Genomic DNA, 18,494 nt, shown 5'->3' on the forward strand with positions numbered 1-18,494 from the left:
ACTCTTTGGCGGATAAAACCCATTTAATTTAAATTGAAAATATACACAAAAGACTTCAGTATTTTCTATTCATGTTTGGCTCCTTCGTTTCACTCACAAATATAACCCGCTGTTTTGTCAAGTTCTGCTATTTTATTTTTTGTATATTTCTTTTTTGTAGCCCCGTTTTTTGTCGTTGTATTTTTGTCTTAAAAATGTATAATTTACTTTTTTTGTCACTTTTTATTTTTTCTGAACCATTTTCAAAGTTATGTCACTCTTTTTGGGGGATAACCGCGGCAAACAATATATGTTTTCATATCAATTTCAATGTTGAATTTTTCAAAGAGTGAAGAAATAGAAAAAAGCTGTTTACAACACTGAAGTTATATTAACATGTTTGTTTTTTTTTGCCTAACTTAACTAAACGAACACTGAACCAAATATCACGCACGGCTTCTTGAATTGTATATACTTTTAATTATACTTGCACTCTCGCAGGCGCCGTACCGTCGACACAATTTTACATAAAGCCGTAATGTACCAAGAAAAAAAATAAATTTAATTTTGAAAAGTCTTGTTTCTTGTTGCGCGCACACAACCGTCTAATTGGGGTTTTGATTTTCTTCTGAATTAGTTTTTCGAACATAAAACGAATATAAGCAGTACCAGTAGCAGCCTTCCGAAAGACAATATTTGCCARCAATTCGAAATAGTCGATCATTATATGTATATATATATATCTCACCTACAAATATCTTTGAGTGCAAGTATATAATTTTAGTTATACATACAAATATACACACATGCCTGTAAGAACTTTGGAAAAGTCACATCTTCGTTTTCGAAAATATTTCACGTAAGTGTTGGTGTTGAAGAAAAATTATGATGCGCGCGCATTGTTTTGAAAACAGGCTAACACGTCGGAATAAACAACACATTCAAATAAAGTTACAATTCTCCCTGAATTTCGATTTGATGCGCTCTAAGGGACTTTCTCTTAAAGAAACGAAGCGCAGTGAAGAAGTAAAATATCCCAGAGCAAAGAGCGATGACGCAACTGCTCTTCCAACTAACTCTTCATTTCTTTATCTCGTAATGCTTAATTATTTCACGACATATGTTTACATACATACTATATATATATATGTATATATGTGATATGTATGCCCATGTAATAATATTATTGTTGGTCAACTAATGTCCGAAATATAAAAAATTGAACAGTGCCTCACATAATCGCCACGGCAAATGCACATTTATCAAACGTTCTAAGAAAAAGGCTGAATTTGCGAGAAATCATAAAGTAAAAGGAAGTTGTCATAATTAAACTGTTTAAATTTAGTGAAAAGGAGGTTATTAGAAAATATATTTCCAGGTCTAGGAAATATATTGGTAAGATGATGAATTTTTAACCCAACCACAGCGTTCTTTCCATAGATATTCTCTTCACTTGATACTCTTTTCATTTTGAACGTATTTCTAAGAATAAGATATTTCATAGTGAAAAGGACGTTTTTAAAGGTAGGTATTGACTTTTAAAAGCTATAAATACCACAGACTTTACTCCTATAAGTATAAAGGTCCTGAGAGAAATAAAGTTTTTATTTTTTTATTTTTTTTATTTTACCAAGTTTATCAGTGATAATACTAATGCGTAGATTGTAAGATAATTGTTACGTTGCAACAATGGACGTGTAAGGCTTATATTAGTCCTAACGAGATAAAGCATGCAGAATCATGCAAACTATTACATATCATTAAAATTATTATATAATATATAACGTTGTTTTTATCCGAGCGATTTCATTTCAACACACTTACAAGATAGTCATTATCATGTTCAAGAAAATACTCATCCGTTATCCAATCACCCAAAAACTTATCAAATAAAAAATCACATTCTACAACCAAATCAAAATTATTGCGGCAGCGATTGATCGTTTTGCGTAACGAGAACGTTCCGTAAATGGCGGTCTTTTCCGACGAAGATCGCGTTGACTTGAAAACATTTTGCTGTCGTTTAACAGCTACTTTTTCTAATTGCCGAAAGAAATCAATTTTGTGAGACCGGTGATAACAGATTTGTAACGAAATGGGGAGAACACCAAAGCGGTGACACGCTATCGAAGACGTCAATAACACGACTAGTTTACGATTCGTATCATCCGCCGTTGCCAAATTGCAAACTAAACAATAAATCCAAGCACAAATACTTATAGACCCCCACGACACTTTCAACAAACACTCACTCAGAAGAGTGCATTTTATTTCATTAAAATGTTGCTATTCAATGGTCACTGTGAATAACCAAACTAATTGAATTGACATGTACGCTTTCAATCAGAAATATGTCCGAAATGCTTGTATGTACCATAAGTATGGACGAGCATGTAGGTGCACAAACTGAAAAAACTCTAATGGACGAAAAACAAAAAACATTTCACAGATATTAGTAAAGGCTTTCGAAATTCATCTACTGATACCAAAAACAATAAGCCCATCACCGTAACATTTCAGATAGGGATCAACAAAGCACGAATGGCCCGATACAATGGGAGCGCAATCGATATTTCTGTAACTTGTTACAAATGATTCCTGCAGAGGCGGTTGTGTCAGGCAAGCAATTTGAGTGCTACACATTTTCTGTGTCTAACTGACATTCGACACATCTATCAGAAAGCTCAGTACATTGAACAATGAGAGCTTACAAGATAATCGCCGTCGTGATCCGCGAAATACTCATCCGCAATCCAGTCACAGGTGTACACAGTGAAAGGCATTGCACACTGCGCCACCAGGTCGTGCACGCGTACGATCTTCCTGGGAGCCGGCATCTCACGCATTTTCACATAACACACTACACTTTTATTGGCCTTAATGAAATTCTGAGCAACCAGCTGAGACTTCTCCAGGTGTCGCTTGAACAATAGCATGCTCATTTCGTATTAGAAATTTATGGATTTAGGGGCGGGTTCACACGCAGTAGCAGACGCGCACAAAACCTCTAAATGCAAAAACTACACTGACTAGCCTGGATGCCATTGACAAGAGTAATGTGGGGATAAAAGCGGAATAGTTAGAATGCATTAACGTCTGACAAGAAATGAATTTGGCAAGAAATTGGTTCAATTGCTATTTATTTATACTTGCGTCGATTGCAATTGATCTTGTAGCTCAAACCAATTACTCATTTGCTTCTGTATGCTACGTACGTACATATAGTATATGTTTCAACATACATCTGTATGTACATGAGCAATCGGATTTTAGGTGCAAAGTGTGAAACAATCGTTCTTGAAGGCGATAAAAGAAAAGTAAAAAAAAAGAAGCAAGCGTAACGAAGAGAATGACCACGCTGTCCTGGCTTCCCACCAAGTATGTCCCCGCTAGATATAAAGGCGAAAATAAACGGAAAATGTTGAGATGGATAGTGTGAGGATGATCTTATACCATGAGTGATCTTGGAAGCATATAAAGGCATAAAATTTAGCTGATTTCATAAATTAATATAAACTATGTGAATAATTGACGGGTTTTCCAATAGGGATGATATGTTTTCTAAGGGTCGTTTCGGCCATTTTAATAGTATGATCTATACTTTTATTTCATTGAATTCAGTAATGTTTACTATTTCATCTAATTATTCAAATATATTAAAATAATCGTTCTCCATTTGGAACTTTTCGTGCGCGGATTTTGAGAAAGGATTTGGGCTGGCATCCGTATAAAAATGTTTCCACCCAAGAACTGAAGTCATTGCACCACCGTTCAACTTTGAATTGACGGCTGATTTGCCATGGAACAAGTAGAAAACGATAACGATTTCTTAAAGAAAATCATCATCATTCTTTCTCATCTGAGTGGTGCGGTAAATAAACAAAGCTCTCGATTCTAATGCGAAGAAAAATCACAAATTATTCATGAAAACCCATTACATTCACTTAAATGGACAGTTAGGTGCGGTTTTTGTTTTGATGAAATCATCGGATCGTACTTATTTCGAAATGAAGTCTTTTACAACAAACCACCCTCTTCAAGATTTGTTCATGACATACCGCTTGCTTTAGTGGAAATAGTGCTCGAAAATTCTGTTCATCGAATTCGTTCCTTCAAAAGAAGTTGTAAAGGCCATTTGAATGGTGCTATATTCAGAACTTAATTTTATCGATTATAATTCACGTTGAATAAAAAAACATTCAAATTTCCTTGACGATTTGTGTGTGTGTGTGTGTGTGTGTTTTTTTTTTTTTAAATAAATCATATCACACTTATTAGAAAACCTTTAGTAAACACATGAGATAATCATATGAATTCAAACAGAAATAGCGCAGAATACATATACATATATATACATATATATAAATAAGTAAAATACCTTAATAATACCTTCTTAGGTCATAATGGGTATAAAAAAATTGGGAAATTGGAGAATTTACTACTTTTCTTTGTTAAAAACTCTATAAACACTCATTATGGTTTTCAAGTTGCTACGGACACATTTGAAGAATGTGCAAATTAACTTTGTAGCTAAATTGTATTTTATTTGGAAATTTACGTTTCTTATAGTGTATAAACCGTGTTTAATTAATTAAATTAGTAATATGTTTTGCATTTCTTTCGATAATCAGTTTCTGTTTTTTGTTTGATATTTCCCTGCATATAAAATGAAAAGTTTTTACCTTAGACGGTGAACGGCGATTATTACGTCCGGTTTCTCGGTCGTCAACCACCTTGGCACGGTCCCGATGCCGTCTCCGTGAACTTGAATTGGATGTTTCATCCCTGTAACGATATTTATGAACACGTCTACCCGATGTGGGCGACTTACGGTGTGAACGTTTCGAGCGCTCCTTGCGACGGCGTGATGAACGATCAAAGCTGAAGAAGATTTGAATAAAAAGCGTTGTTATTAATAAAACTTGACTGCAGTTGTGAAAAAACAACAAACGATGCACAATATGACCTAAAATCATCAAAACTTATTATGCTGAAAAGCTTTTGCATGTGAGATATTTCGGCGGCAAAAGAACAAATCCGGCGGCGACACAGCTTTTGGCAAACGAGATGAACAAAATACTTTTTATTTATTCTGAAATGCAAAACAACAACAGCTTTTATGTTTTTGCTGTTTTTATTATAATTTTGATGGTGGGAAAGTTCCTGTAAACGAGCGCAATAAGTGCTGAATTGCTGAACGTGCTCTTCTCTTTTTGCTTTGCTTTGCTTTCCTTTCCTTCAATTTTGTTTCCTGGCCGCCAGCATGTGCGCTGCTCTCAACTATGTGCTGCTATGTGTTTTGATTTCATTGATTTGTTTAAAAGTCAGAATGAAAAATTTTCATTTGAATGAAGCAGAAAGCTTGTGTTGCGCGCCAAATAATTAAAAACAATAATAATAATTGAATCAATTCGGATACATGAACGTATGTGCTAGCACTTCCCAAATGTTTAAAGCGTAATAAAAGTTTCTTCAAAAATACTAACAGAATTGATTCAAACACTAATTTGCCATGTTTTGACATTTTTGACGTTTGCAATTCTTTTACTCAAGGTTTATAAAATACAAATAGTATATACGCCACTCGGACCAATGCATGTTTAAAAAAAAGGAAACGCCAGTAAGAAAATGCATTAACCTTTATGGACATGTATTCTTTTTTTGGAGCTTACAATTTAAAATTAAGGCCTCAGCTGCATTACTTTTTTGTTGTTTTCTGTCAAATAAATTATAAAACATAATAATACAAAAAGAGTATGAAAATTTCAAAGATTAGGTTAGGAAACGCTGGGGAATTATTTATACGAGCTGAAATTTGGAAAAATTTATACTTCTATTTTATTCTGATACTTCATCCACATCTAAGCTACAAATGTTCTACATAAGGCCGGACATAAGCAAAGGAGTTTCTGCGTACTTCCATAGGTCGTTATAATGGCCATACGGCTCCCATGTGATGTCAGTAAGTTGTGACCTGTGAATGGACCAACAACCGTCTTGCAGTGTTTTTACTTCACTTCAAGCCCTTTCGGAAATTTCGTTATATATAGTTCTTAACGATTGTCGTCTTTTTTCTGAGTGGGTTCAGTAGTCAACCTTTTGCAATTCATCAGCAATTTCGTTTCCCCGAAAGCCCTTGTGGCCTGGAAACCAGTATACATGCAGCTTCTTTCTGGCAGCCACTATAACTACCCGATATGGGTAATTGGGTATATAGTACAGCGGGTGGTCTCTGATTAGGGGTTTCTTGCATGTGATATGCAATGATCGATTAAATATTGAATACGATTCGCCAATGGCGTACTCACACAATTAGTAGATTTGCGACGTATGATTTTAAGTTCATCACACCATTTGATCGAAGCCCAAATGAGTAGGAATATTGCCAGCACATATTACCTCTAACTTGCCCAATGTATCATTTATTCAGCATTCACCGCCCATGCGCACAAAGCTGCACTAATATGTACCACATAAAATGTCTAACTGTAAAAATTTATAATTATTTCTTGTGAATTAATCGTGATATTTTCAGCATTGTTGCACTTGCACTACACTTGTCGGTAATGTATGACAGTCCCTCTTGGAGGCTCAAATCGGACTGATTACTGAGATATAAGACTGTCAATGAGCACATGAAGGCTAATTTAGCTTTATAGCACAATAATTGAAAAAGTTTATCATTAGGCGGACACTGCAACGTGCTGACAAGATGAGACACTCTAAAACGAAAGCGGCGGTCCACCTACATACATACGTCATTGATAGCATGGCCAGCCCAACTGAAATATCGAAAAGTGCATATACTTTTGATACACAGCCCTGTGGCCGAAGAACGGACATACATACATACATGCACGGAAGCGAGTACAGTAAGACCCCGCTTAACATGTGAAAATTTGTTTCCGATAAATTGGCCCATAATTTCGGTTATAGTGGTCAAACTAATTTTTACAAATGCAATCGAACATTCCTCCTGCTAATTTATTCTTATTCGCTCTTTCTTATATATAAACAAATGTTCTACCATAATCCTTTCAAAGATCTTTTCGTTTTCTCATTCTAAGGAATGTTTTCGATTTACGATATTGAATCTCTCTTTTTCGACTATTTTTTTTACAACATTAAATATTAGCCGCAAGTAAGCTTCAAAATTGGATTGAATAAATGTATGTTTTTGGGTATTCGAATGCACAACTTCGGGAAATTCGCCGATTGTAATAAAAGTGCTGAACTTTCACAGCCCTAAAAGGGGTCTTACTATAATTATTTGCGATTTTCGATTGCACACTCGCATTCCCACTAGTTGCAAAGTAGTTTATAACTATATGATAGCAATACAATATAAAATGCTCCACAAGCGTATTTGTTGCAAATAATTCATCTTTAAAGAACACTAAATGGAAACTTTTCTCTGTGATATTGCCGAACTTAATTAGTCTAAATGGGTTGATTTGTACTGACAAACATTTCGCAGGCATATCAACTAGAAAATTATGATTCCATTAATTGACAACAAAATAGGTCGCCGTCAAAGTAATAAAAATTGAGAAATCAATATAAATACTATATATTTGAATATACGACGAGAAAACACCTGGGAAACAGGGTTGCCAAAATTCATAGAAGCTGATCCCTAGAATAGCTAAAATTGGCTCTGGATGAAAACTTTTTTTAAATGATGGCCAAAAGAAAGGGATATAACTCAGTACATACTGTTGTAACTACTTTATGAAATCCAACAAGCGAGATAAGTTCACAATGAATAGGTTACACAAATAATGTATTTTACTATTATATATATATTCTGAATTATACTGAAAACATCTACAAAAGCGGGACTCAGTTGACCAAACTTTACAGATATAACACAATTACAGCACTTCAACTTAAAAACATCGATGTATTTGTTGACCTTAATACAGAGAAGATAAAAGAAGCCAACAAACTGCCACTGAAAATAAATGCGTAAATAAACATATTTCTTGTTTCATCTCCATTCGCACACGACTGCAAATCGTAAATAGATTGCCGTCTCAGACGACTTCAGAATGTCATTCGTTGTAACCTACATATCTCATTTGGTTAGGTTCAGTTAATGTTAAAAATACATACGTGCATATATCTTGCTTGAAGGCACATTCAGTCTTAAGGGTATTAAAATGGAATTAAAGCGACTACTATGCATATCCTATCTTGATTTCTCTGCCCCCAATACGGTATATTAAGTTTGTAACATTCGAAAGGAAACGTCGGAGATCCTTTTAAGTATTTATATAAATGATCACGCTAGAGCTGCGTCGATTTAAGAAGGTCTGTATGTGAATTTCAATTTTTTTTTTTATTAGACAAGATATACTCACGACTTTGCATAAATTATTGTCTAAGACATTGTCCGAACAACTTGTTCGGATAGGATCACTATAGCATGCTCATGCCTCAGTTTTCCGGATTACTATAGAATATATTTGCCATAAAAACCGACCGATCAAAATCAAGTTCTTGTAAGAAATCTCTTGTGTTTGGGAAAGGTATAAAAGGTAAAATTGCATGGCTATCATTAACACTTGATCTTAAAGTTGCTAACAAACATTTACTAATTACAATTTAGATTTCAAAGTTTTCCTTAACATTTAAAAATCGGAGAGCAACATACATATATGCACTGCAAACAGCAAGCACACTTTAATATATGTATGTATGCATGCAAATGTACGTACAGGTGTCGCTGCGTAAATGCAAATCCACACAACACAAATATTCCACGCGTCGGCATTAAAATTACGCCCCAACAGGGTTGCACTGTTTCTGCAGTGGGCTGTTGATGATTGTGTCACGTTAAACAGGTTGAACCACACACATATGTTCCAAGGAATAAATGTGAACCAATAAAAAAAAAATTACAAATTACAAATGATTGGAATATTTTTACTAACAAATATAAAATGAATTTTAGACTTGCTTGAAGGTGAAAATTAGAGTAATTATTGGTGTGAAAATTGTCTATTTTCTGCCATATATTGTGATATGTTAGCACCTGTATAGACGAAGGTGATCATGGGGAAGCAGCAAACTTTCACCTTCCCAACTGAAATCGATTAGTCGCAGCAGCAATGCCCTCTCATTGCGAGAGTAATTTACTTATCGCGGCACGTGCTCGTTTGCGGCACACTGCTTGAATAGCAGCGTACGAGAGAAAGGTAACACGAATGTCTTAAGCATTATCAACCAATCTCTAGAAGCACATAGCACGGATTGCATAATAGGGATTTAACAAGTCAATTGAAAAGTCTCCGGCCTGACACATAAATGGCGCTACATTCACGAATATTTGAATATCAGAATTCCGAACGGCAGCACATGACTCTATACAGGGTGATTTTAGTTGAGTAAGCTATGGAAGACGCAGCTCAGCGTTTCATGAAGACAGAAAAACTTTCAGTTCTCTGACATTGCTTACTTTGCAATGATCTTCTGGCAACATTTAAAGATATTTAACGAAAAACATACATGTATTTAATATAACTGAAATAAAAGAACAGATTGTCAAAACTTTGTGTCAAACCGTTTTCAGATATTAAATTTGTTTCCACCGAATCGATGAATGATCTTTTTTTTTGCCGGAACTGGTTCGACAGCAAATGGCTGACGACAAAGGTTGTTATTTAAGGGGTCAATAGGATAATCTGGGAGAAATAGCTGGGTGAATGAGATGCGTTTTTTCACTGGCGGACACGATTTCTCATGTTTTAATCATCTGAAACACAAAAACCCGATTTATTCTTAAAATATACGTGAATGGTTATCGTCCCTACTAGAATCATGAAAAATTTTGATAAATAAAAAAGTAATAAACTTTTTTTTTTCCCCCATGTTTTTTTACATAAATTTTGTCATAAAATTGTCAATAAATTATAAAAAATTATGAATCTAGTAGGAACGATAGCTAGGCGTTTTGTGAACATTAAGAAAAATTAAGCAAATCGGTTGAGTAGTTCGATGTGAGATGTTAACAAACATCAAATTAAAACAACTAGAAGCTAAAGACGAGTGATTTCAAGGTGATGTATCCAACAAATGAGATTGAAATGTATAAGAGAGCGCTCTAGAATTAAATTAATATTTAAATGTCACTGCTTATGGACAATTTGTTCTCGAAATATTTCCTTTTCATTCATGCAAGCTGGGCCTTAACAGAATTCTGGCAAAAAGAAATTTGGCGATAAAGAGATAATCGGCGACGCTGAGCCCTAGGCACAATGAACATATCGTACTATAGTGGGGAAACTCCTTGATGGCTATTGTGCTTAATAATAAAATTGAATTTTCCTAAATGAAGTATCTTTTCAGACCACCTCGTACATAAGTGAAGAAAGTACGAAGATAGGCAATCAACATTTATAATTGCCGATGAATTTATATCTTAAACAAAAACCTATTACAATAGTGGCTTTTAAGTAATACGGGTGCAATAAAAATATAAACAAATGTCTCCTATTAAATGGTTTTAACCAAGAAACCCGTTCATCCGTCCATGTCAATCTTCTGACGTCATGGCATTGCAAGTTACAGTTGCAGCTACAGTTATTAACGCGTCTGGCGGACCATACTTGGTTAAAATCGGAAAACTGGTGTACAAATTCGCCTTTTCAATAATTGTTAAACTAGTTATATACATACATATCTAAGTACACTAGAGCGGGTCGACGTTTTTTTGCGTTGCGGGATGTTTTCTACAGATCATTCTGAACAAAAACCGAAGTATTGATCATTCGTCGTAATCGGACATTTTAACCATTAACCACTCCCTATATTCACCTGATATGGCCACGTGTGACTTCTTCTTTTCGGAAAAATACATTTGCAAGAAAGGAAAGCGTTATGCAGACGTATGAGGCCATTCAAAAGGCTTGCACCGGCATACTGGCGACCATACCGGCCAACGAGCTGAAACACACGTTCGACATGCTCTTGGACCTTGCAAAAACTCTATTGAAGCAGAAGGAGAGTATTTTGAATAAAATAAATTGATTTGCCGATAAACCCATTTGTTCTGTTTTTTTAGTCCTGTTTACTTTGGAAGGCACCTTCTGTTCAACAAAGCATGGAAAATACTACTACGATTTGTTTCAAATATTATGGAGTATTCAATAACACATAACCACAACAAAAATTATTACTTCTATTAATTGTCAGACAGAATACTTTATCCAAACAGCTGCTAAAAAGCTCCCACCATATATGGGCAAATATACGTGTACACATAAACGTCATTGCTATCGCGTGTGGTGCAAAATACTTCCGAAAAGAGAAGATATTCAACTAAACGCATTTGCCATAATTAATGAAATAGACGCCACTAACATTTCCGTCAGTTGCGTGACAGCAATGGAAGAGAGCCTACGCTCTCTGTAGTGTAAGATCGAAATTGAGTTAGTCAACAACAAAAGCATGCATGAGGTGAACTGACAAACAGTAGAGGTGGGCAAACAGCCAAACCCCTGACAGCTAAACAAACATATGCAAAACATCTGTTGACAACACCGAACTCTTGCTGCCGCATATAGAAGTGATGGGCGCCGAACAGGTTAGGCTATCAAACCAATATCGAATGGAATATCGTATTTTAGCTAGAGCGAAGAAACCTCTCGGCAACAAATACACTCTTACGCATTGTAATTAAATATGAGAGTTATTTAATTGTGTTATTACTGTTGGGGCTAATTTATGATTTATGTACTATTTAATATACAGGTATTTATGTATTGTCTCTGCTATACGAGTGGCCGCCGGCTCCAATGTCATCGATCACCGCTACGAGAAGTTTTGCATACCCAGACCAAATATAGTAGTTGGCAACTGTGTTGGGTAATTTGTCGCTTGGAAGGCATTTACACATTTACAAACACATGCATGCACAAATACTAAAAGTATAAATGTGTTTTATTCTTATTAGTTTTGTGCTATGCATGCTAAATTTATGCAATGTTAATTTGTTATAACACACTGGTATTCGCACATACAAGCTTGTACGTATGTATGTATGCTTCGTAGTGTTACGTTATTTTATACGATACGTTCATTTAGTACTGCTCTGCACTGCAACTACAGAAAGCAAACTAGTTCTACGGAGACATGGCTTGTACCAATCATCTCCGATTTGAATAAACTATTTAGTTAAACAAGAAAACTCGTAGCTATTTAGGCCGTTATATGAATTCGGAAATTATAGAAATGTAACTTGAAATTTGATACATATTTGTGAGTTCAGCTTTATAGCATCCATAGCAGGGTTGCAAATAATGCATTAACATTTCAATTAAACTATTATATTTTTTCATTTTGTAATGACAACTTTGCAATTAAAAAAATACTAGTTAATCCCAAGCATGTAATGAAGAATTAAAACAAATTGTGTAGAATTAAGATTTTTTCGCGTTTTCATAGTCCGATTTCTAATCTTTTAAACCAGAGCTTGTACAGAGCCATCATCTTCAATCCACTACAGAGCTCTGCTCGGCAAACAGCAATATATAATTTTTAATTTTCCAAACAAATTATAGTCCAAACGTTGAAGTTAAAAAACGGAAATGTAATTTAAATTGAAAACCTAAATTTAATTCATTTCTATTTTTTTTTCATTCATTGATGTTAGGATTTTTAAACGGATTTGAATGGCTATTTCGAATGCTGCCTCCGACAATTTAAAAAACAAAAAACAAATTGGACTAAAGTCATCAGGCTTACCAGTTGCTCATGTGATCATACTAGTTTTAAAGTGGCTTGTAACTAATTGCCTGCACTACTCAATATATATATGTTTGTGAGTAGTTTTGTATGCATGTATGTACATACATACATATCTACATACGTAACAACTGAGAGCCAGTTTACAACGCACGTGGGCACGAACGAAATGTCAAAAAAGCTAGTTAAAAAAACAAAACAAGAAAATAGAGAAATCAACAACACAACATACAATAATTGTGTGAAGTGGAAGTGCAATAGAATATATTGAATCGTGCAATAAACTGTAAAAATCTGTACCAATGAAGTCAGAATAAGAAGTATGAAATAACTGAATATTAATATTCAAATGCCCATGTACTGCATAACATGAAAACGCGAATAAAATAGAAACAATGAAAGGCAATGCTTGTCAATATATATGCATGTGGCACATATAAATAAAATAATAACAAGAAATTTTGGGTTTCAAATGTCATTATGTGAAGGCTCAGGAAACAGGTTTGTGTAAGTCACGGAGTTAAAGTTCAACTGAAATAAAATGAAAACGCAAAAAAGACCTCAAACTATATACATATAACACATTTATGTATGTACACACTTATGTATGCATGTGTTATTTAAAAAAAATCGAAATAACATATTTCTGTGGCTTATATTTACACTTACTACAATAATTTCAAAAAATATGAAGTCATTTTGATAAAATCACGCGGTGGTGGCACAATGAAGAAACGAAACCAAGCTCAATGTCAGCCCCACTTGAGTGCTTTAGCACGCCGTCTGTGGTCTGGACGTAGGGCGTACTGCTCGTGTTATATTTTTGATGGCGCGATGAAAATCTGACAATAATCCGGCACACAAATCCCAGCGTTCTTTGCCGTTAGATATGCATGAATGTAAAATGTACATATATGACCACATGTAAGCGTGGTTTTGGTGAACAATTATTATTTCTCTTCGTTGGCTATTAGGTAATCCTATAAAATTGATTGAAATCGAGTTGGTGTGCTTTTGTACATGTGTGTGGGACTTAACATTGCTTCCCACCGCTGCTAGCATATTGTTGTATGCATTCAAAATATTTCGGAGTCTTGCCGACCTTGCCGAAACACCCAAAGCAATTCCGTCTTTAACGCTTCCATTTGCGTTAACCAAAGTTGGCGATTGCAGTTTGAACGGGCCACTGTATGGCAAACTCTTTGTTTGCGTCTCATTTTTATTCGACTCTGACTCTAAGTCAATGGCATATAATTCTTTACTGAGACGGTGAGCTGTGGAACTCAGTCTTTTTTAAATGTACTTTGTTGGCTCACACTAATTACACAACAGCCACACACAAAGGCCAACGCAAACAAAACACACAAAATCTAGCAACTCTGTCTGAACGCTTGGACCACGAGCACTTAGCTGCAATTCGTTCGCGGTGAACAAGTTGAGGTCCGTTTGGTAATTACTCATTTCATCTGATTTTAAATCTGCTTCTGGCATTGGCATTGCCTTTATTTTATTATATGTATGTACATCCCACATGATTCGGTGGATATGCTGAATGGCTAGAGCTAGACTGATCAAACAGCTTTGCAATGCCCATAATAAAATTGATTTTAAACAAATAGGGCTTACAAAGTATACTGTTCGGGGAAATGACGAGAGTGAAGATTGAAATCTAAGTGAGATTAAAGGATTTTGTTGCTACATGTAGAAAACAATTATACCTTGCTAAGCGGTGCCCATCCATTGGTGTTTAATTCAGCCTGATATTAGAATTACTGTCGAAAGGGAAAAGGCAATAATACAGTGGTGTGGCCTTCTGTATAAAAATACAAAATAAATCGACATTTTTATACACTTACAATTCTTAAAAAAAAGTAAAAAAAACCATATTTCGATTGGAATTTTGTAATTCGGTGTTAACAATGTATGTATATTGACGATTTCTTCGAATAACAAATATTGAATTTATTACCGATATTTTTTAGTGTCCTTGCTAATATCCCTGACAGACTAGCAAAATTAATACGCATTAAGCAACGCTAATGCGCACTGAAATTTTATGGTGACAGACAGCAGTTACAGCTGATTGTGAAATGTGTTTATTTATTACAAAAAAAAGTGAAGTAAAAATGAATAAGAGAAATTATTAATAGGAATTTTGTTATGTTTGGATAAATTTAACGAAAAAATACGTTTATTATTAACTATGTTAAAAGATAATAGAGTGAAATTAAACGCAATAATTGATTGTAATGAGAAAAGAAGTGTGAGAAAAAGGTAAGAATATTGGAAAAATGAATACCAAATTGTGCGTTTTGTCTACTCAAATTTGGTAAATTCAGCTAAATGCACGAAATTCTCGCGCATTACAAATTTGCATTAACGTGGGTGAAATGGGTAAGTAAATGTAAATTAAGCCCGCTAATGCAAATTAGCACTGTCTTCTGTCAGGGCTGTAATGTATTAAGTGTTCGCTTTCACCCTTAGCTACGTATACTCCACAGGTTTTAATCGTCGCGCGTCGTCTCCGTAAACTTCACAAATTTCATTGGTGGCTTGCGTGGCTTCTTCCCTTTTTTATACAAAAATTTCAAAATATAGCGATTTTCTTCATTATTTTCACTCATTTTTGAACAGCTGTAACTTATTTTCGACTTCCCCCAATGTTTTTTTTTTTTTTTTGTTAAATGAAAGCTTATATGGTATGACACAATGGGATTGGTAGCACTGGAGATATGCGACTGCAATGACACCTATTGACACATTTTACAGGATCTCCGACGTTTACTTCGGGGTGTTGGAAACTTCGTGCCGAACTCAATACAAGGTGTCAGGTTATAAACAAAAAATGTGGTAAAACAATGTCAAGATCTATTGTGGGCTGAATGAATATTAAACCACTGTTACTGACATTATTTTATCGCATTTGGTAAAATAATAATATAAGCAAAAATTCTGTTTGGATTAGATGAACGCATGATAGAGTTAACATACGGTTCTAATGACTTTATTTGGTTTTACCAACGAAACTATAAAAAAAAAATCATTATATGTTAAATTCATGAACACCAGTAGAGTCAAAATCATTAAAAAAATGTATTCATCTAAAACATAAGCCACTCAGGTTTAATATTTAGCATTAGCACACTGCTTATATTAGTTCCAAGTATCAGCTTGTCGTTTAGTACCGACTGCCATTCCTTATTTCAGCTTTAATTTAAAATTTAACATATACATGTACATATGTACATGGGCATGGGCTCATAGAATATTAAGAATTATATAAGCCACTAACTTACAGTTAAATTGTGCATCGGTAATCAATAAAATTCTTCGGTTATTTCAAACTTACCTAAAAAGAAATAAAAAAGGTATTAATTAGTAAACTGGTCAAAAATGAGGTAAACTCTAACTAAAATATGTACATAACACCTCCTAAACATGTACTATAATAGGTCGTAACACATAAAAATTCATATAAATAGTGTGAATGTATAAAAGAAAGTAGACACATGCATCTGCGCACGCGCGTAAGTGGATTGCATTTTGAAGCACTAATTACCCTTTTGCTTGGCAGAGAATGGTACCAGTATTAGGTTTACCGCTACAGCCACAGAGCAATGGCAACTGGCGCATGCATACACGCACATATCTTTACATACACATATACCATATGTATGCAAATGTATATAAGACTGCGCATGGAGCGACGTGCGCATACTGGGCTTTTGCATAAAAAATGCGACTGGCATTGGCTGTCACTAAAATATTGCGGATAATTTGCATGCAAACTCCAAACTCATAACGCATAAATATGTATGTACGCTCATATATGCGAGCAAGTAAATAATGAAGTTGGAACCCAGAAACAAAAAAAACCAAAGGGAAATAAGAAAACGTGCAATTGCATTGAAGGAAAATATGATTGCAGACAAGCCAATGCCTTCCACTTTAAAGTGAAATGAATTTATGAACAAAGAGCAAAATAAAACTGTGAAAAACACTCGCAAATTGTGTTTAAAACGTAGTAATACGGCTAGAAGTAACAACAATGAGCAGTGCACCATATCGCTAAATTGCAATTAACCGCGCGGTCAGGCCGCCATCGAATCAGTGCAGCGGTGCAATGGAGCAGCTGCAACGGCAAAGAGATCAGCGAGAAAACATTTCTCTCGCAGCAGCCAACCAGCTATGGCAAATCGCTGCGTAACTACAAGTAATCTTTGGAAAAAATAGTTTGTTGCGCTTTCTCGATTTTACAAACCGCGAATGAAGAAGTGACTCCAAAAGTGCTAATAGACAATATGTAGCTTTATGGTATTGCAAATATTACATATGTATACCTTATACATTACAATATAGGGCGCTTCACTAGCTAGGATAATAAGCAATTTACACAATCGCGCCGAAGTAGCTGAAAATATATTTGAAACGAGATGACTTAGAGGAGTACTCAAAAACCTGTGAGAAACTGAGCAAAACAGCTAACAGCGCTGAACGTCGCGCAGTCGGGTATGCAATGACCCCAGACACAGACAGGTTTGGGAAGTTGCTTAAATTTAATATTTGTAAAATAATCGAAATTATTAGACGATGTTATGTATTCGCAAAAACCACTAAAAAGCGGAAATGGCACGATTCGAGGGCTGTCTAACGACTTTAAATACCCATACTCTTATTAGCCGTAATATAATTATTAATATGCAAACGTTTATTATTAAATGACCATAAAAATGAAACGTAGATGCTGCCAATCATGAATCATCCGAATTGCTTATATAGTAAAATGGAGCAAAAGCCGTACTATTAGACGTCTCTATTAGGAACAAAGGTTAAATAAATGGCTTGTTTATCTTTATTTGCAATCCACATTTGTTGACCTTTTACTTATTGCAGCTACAATACAATTACATCTTGAATCTTGTTCCTATCATTTCAAAGGAATGCCTTTGAGTTGATTTCTCATTGTCACAATGAACTTTGTGTTTTTGTTAACTTTGTTTTTGAAGCAGTTAGCACCAACCTACTAACTGCTACCACAAATTGCCAACTAATCCACAATTACACACATAGTAATTTCTGTCGAAGTTTTAGCCTTGTCGCCATTTTGGAAAGAAACAATAACGTTAATGTCGATAACGAAGGCTCATAATAGGAAATACCAGATCAGTAACATCAAATATGCGATCTGAGCAAATTTCATTTTTATTTTAGTTACAGGGCAAATTTCTAAACTACTGAACCGATTTTAGTGGGATATAACTCAACTATGTTAAAAGCAAATACAATTCATAAATAAATAAAAAAGAAAGGAAGGGCTAAGTACTGGTGGAACCGAACATTTTATACTCTCGCAATTTGAAAAGATATTTTCATATTACAAAATGTTGCGAAACAATTCTACGCAATGAACTCAAATGAAATATATGTGATACAAACCCAATCAAAGCTAAATTTAATATAGTTTTGTGGCTAAGAGAAAACATCAACCAAAGGAAATTGATGCCCTATGAATTTCATTAAGAAACATCACATATTGACCAAATGATTGAAAATCTGTATATTTAGTATATAAGAGGAACTTGATGAAGTATTCCCCAGATTTCTAATATTTATTTATGAATTTCATTCAGTTTTCATACATATTGGCCGATAGATGCGGTATAAAGTCAACCGGAAACAAGTAAGGAAGGGCTAAGTTCGGGTGTCACCGAACATTTTATACTCTCGCATGATAAAGTGATAATCGAGATTTCAGGCGTGGTTGTGAA

At 34.8% G+C, this 18,494-nt stretch overlaps 1 protein-coding gene across 6 annotated transcripts in view; it reads right to left on the bottom strand.

The window, feature by feature from the left end:
• Positions 1-18,494, bottom strand: part of LOC108966252 (serine/threonine-protein kinase Doa) — a 74,382-nt gene that overhangs the window by 30,379 nt on the left and 25,509 nt on the right. For all 6 annotated transcript variants that reach the window (XM_018929011.1, XM_018929013.1, XM_018929008.1 and 3 more), the window contains one exon: positions 4,662-4,860. In XM_018929011.1, coding sequence (XP_018784556.1) covers positions 4,662-4,860 — 199 coding nt within the window. The remainder of the gene's footprint in view (positions 1-4,661; positions 4,861-18,494) is intronic.

This window comes from Bactrocera latifrons, unplaced genomic scaffold (genome assembly GCF_001853355.1).
Source record: "Bactrocera latifrons isolate USDA-ARS-PBARC rearing strain unplaced genomic scaffold, ASM185335v1 scaffold_158, whole genome shotgun sequence".
NCBI lineage: Eukaryota > Metazoa > Arthropoda > Insecta > Diptera > Tephritidae > Bactrocera > Bactrocera latifrons.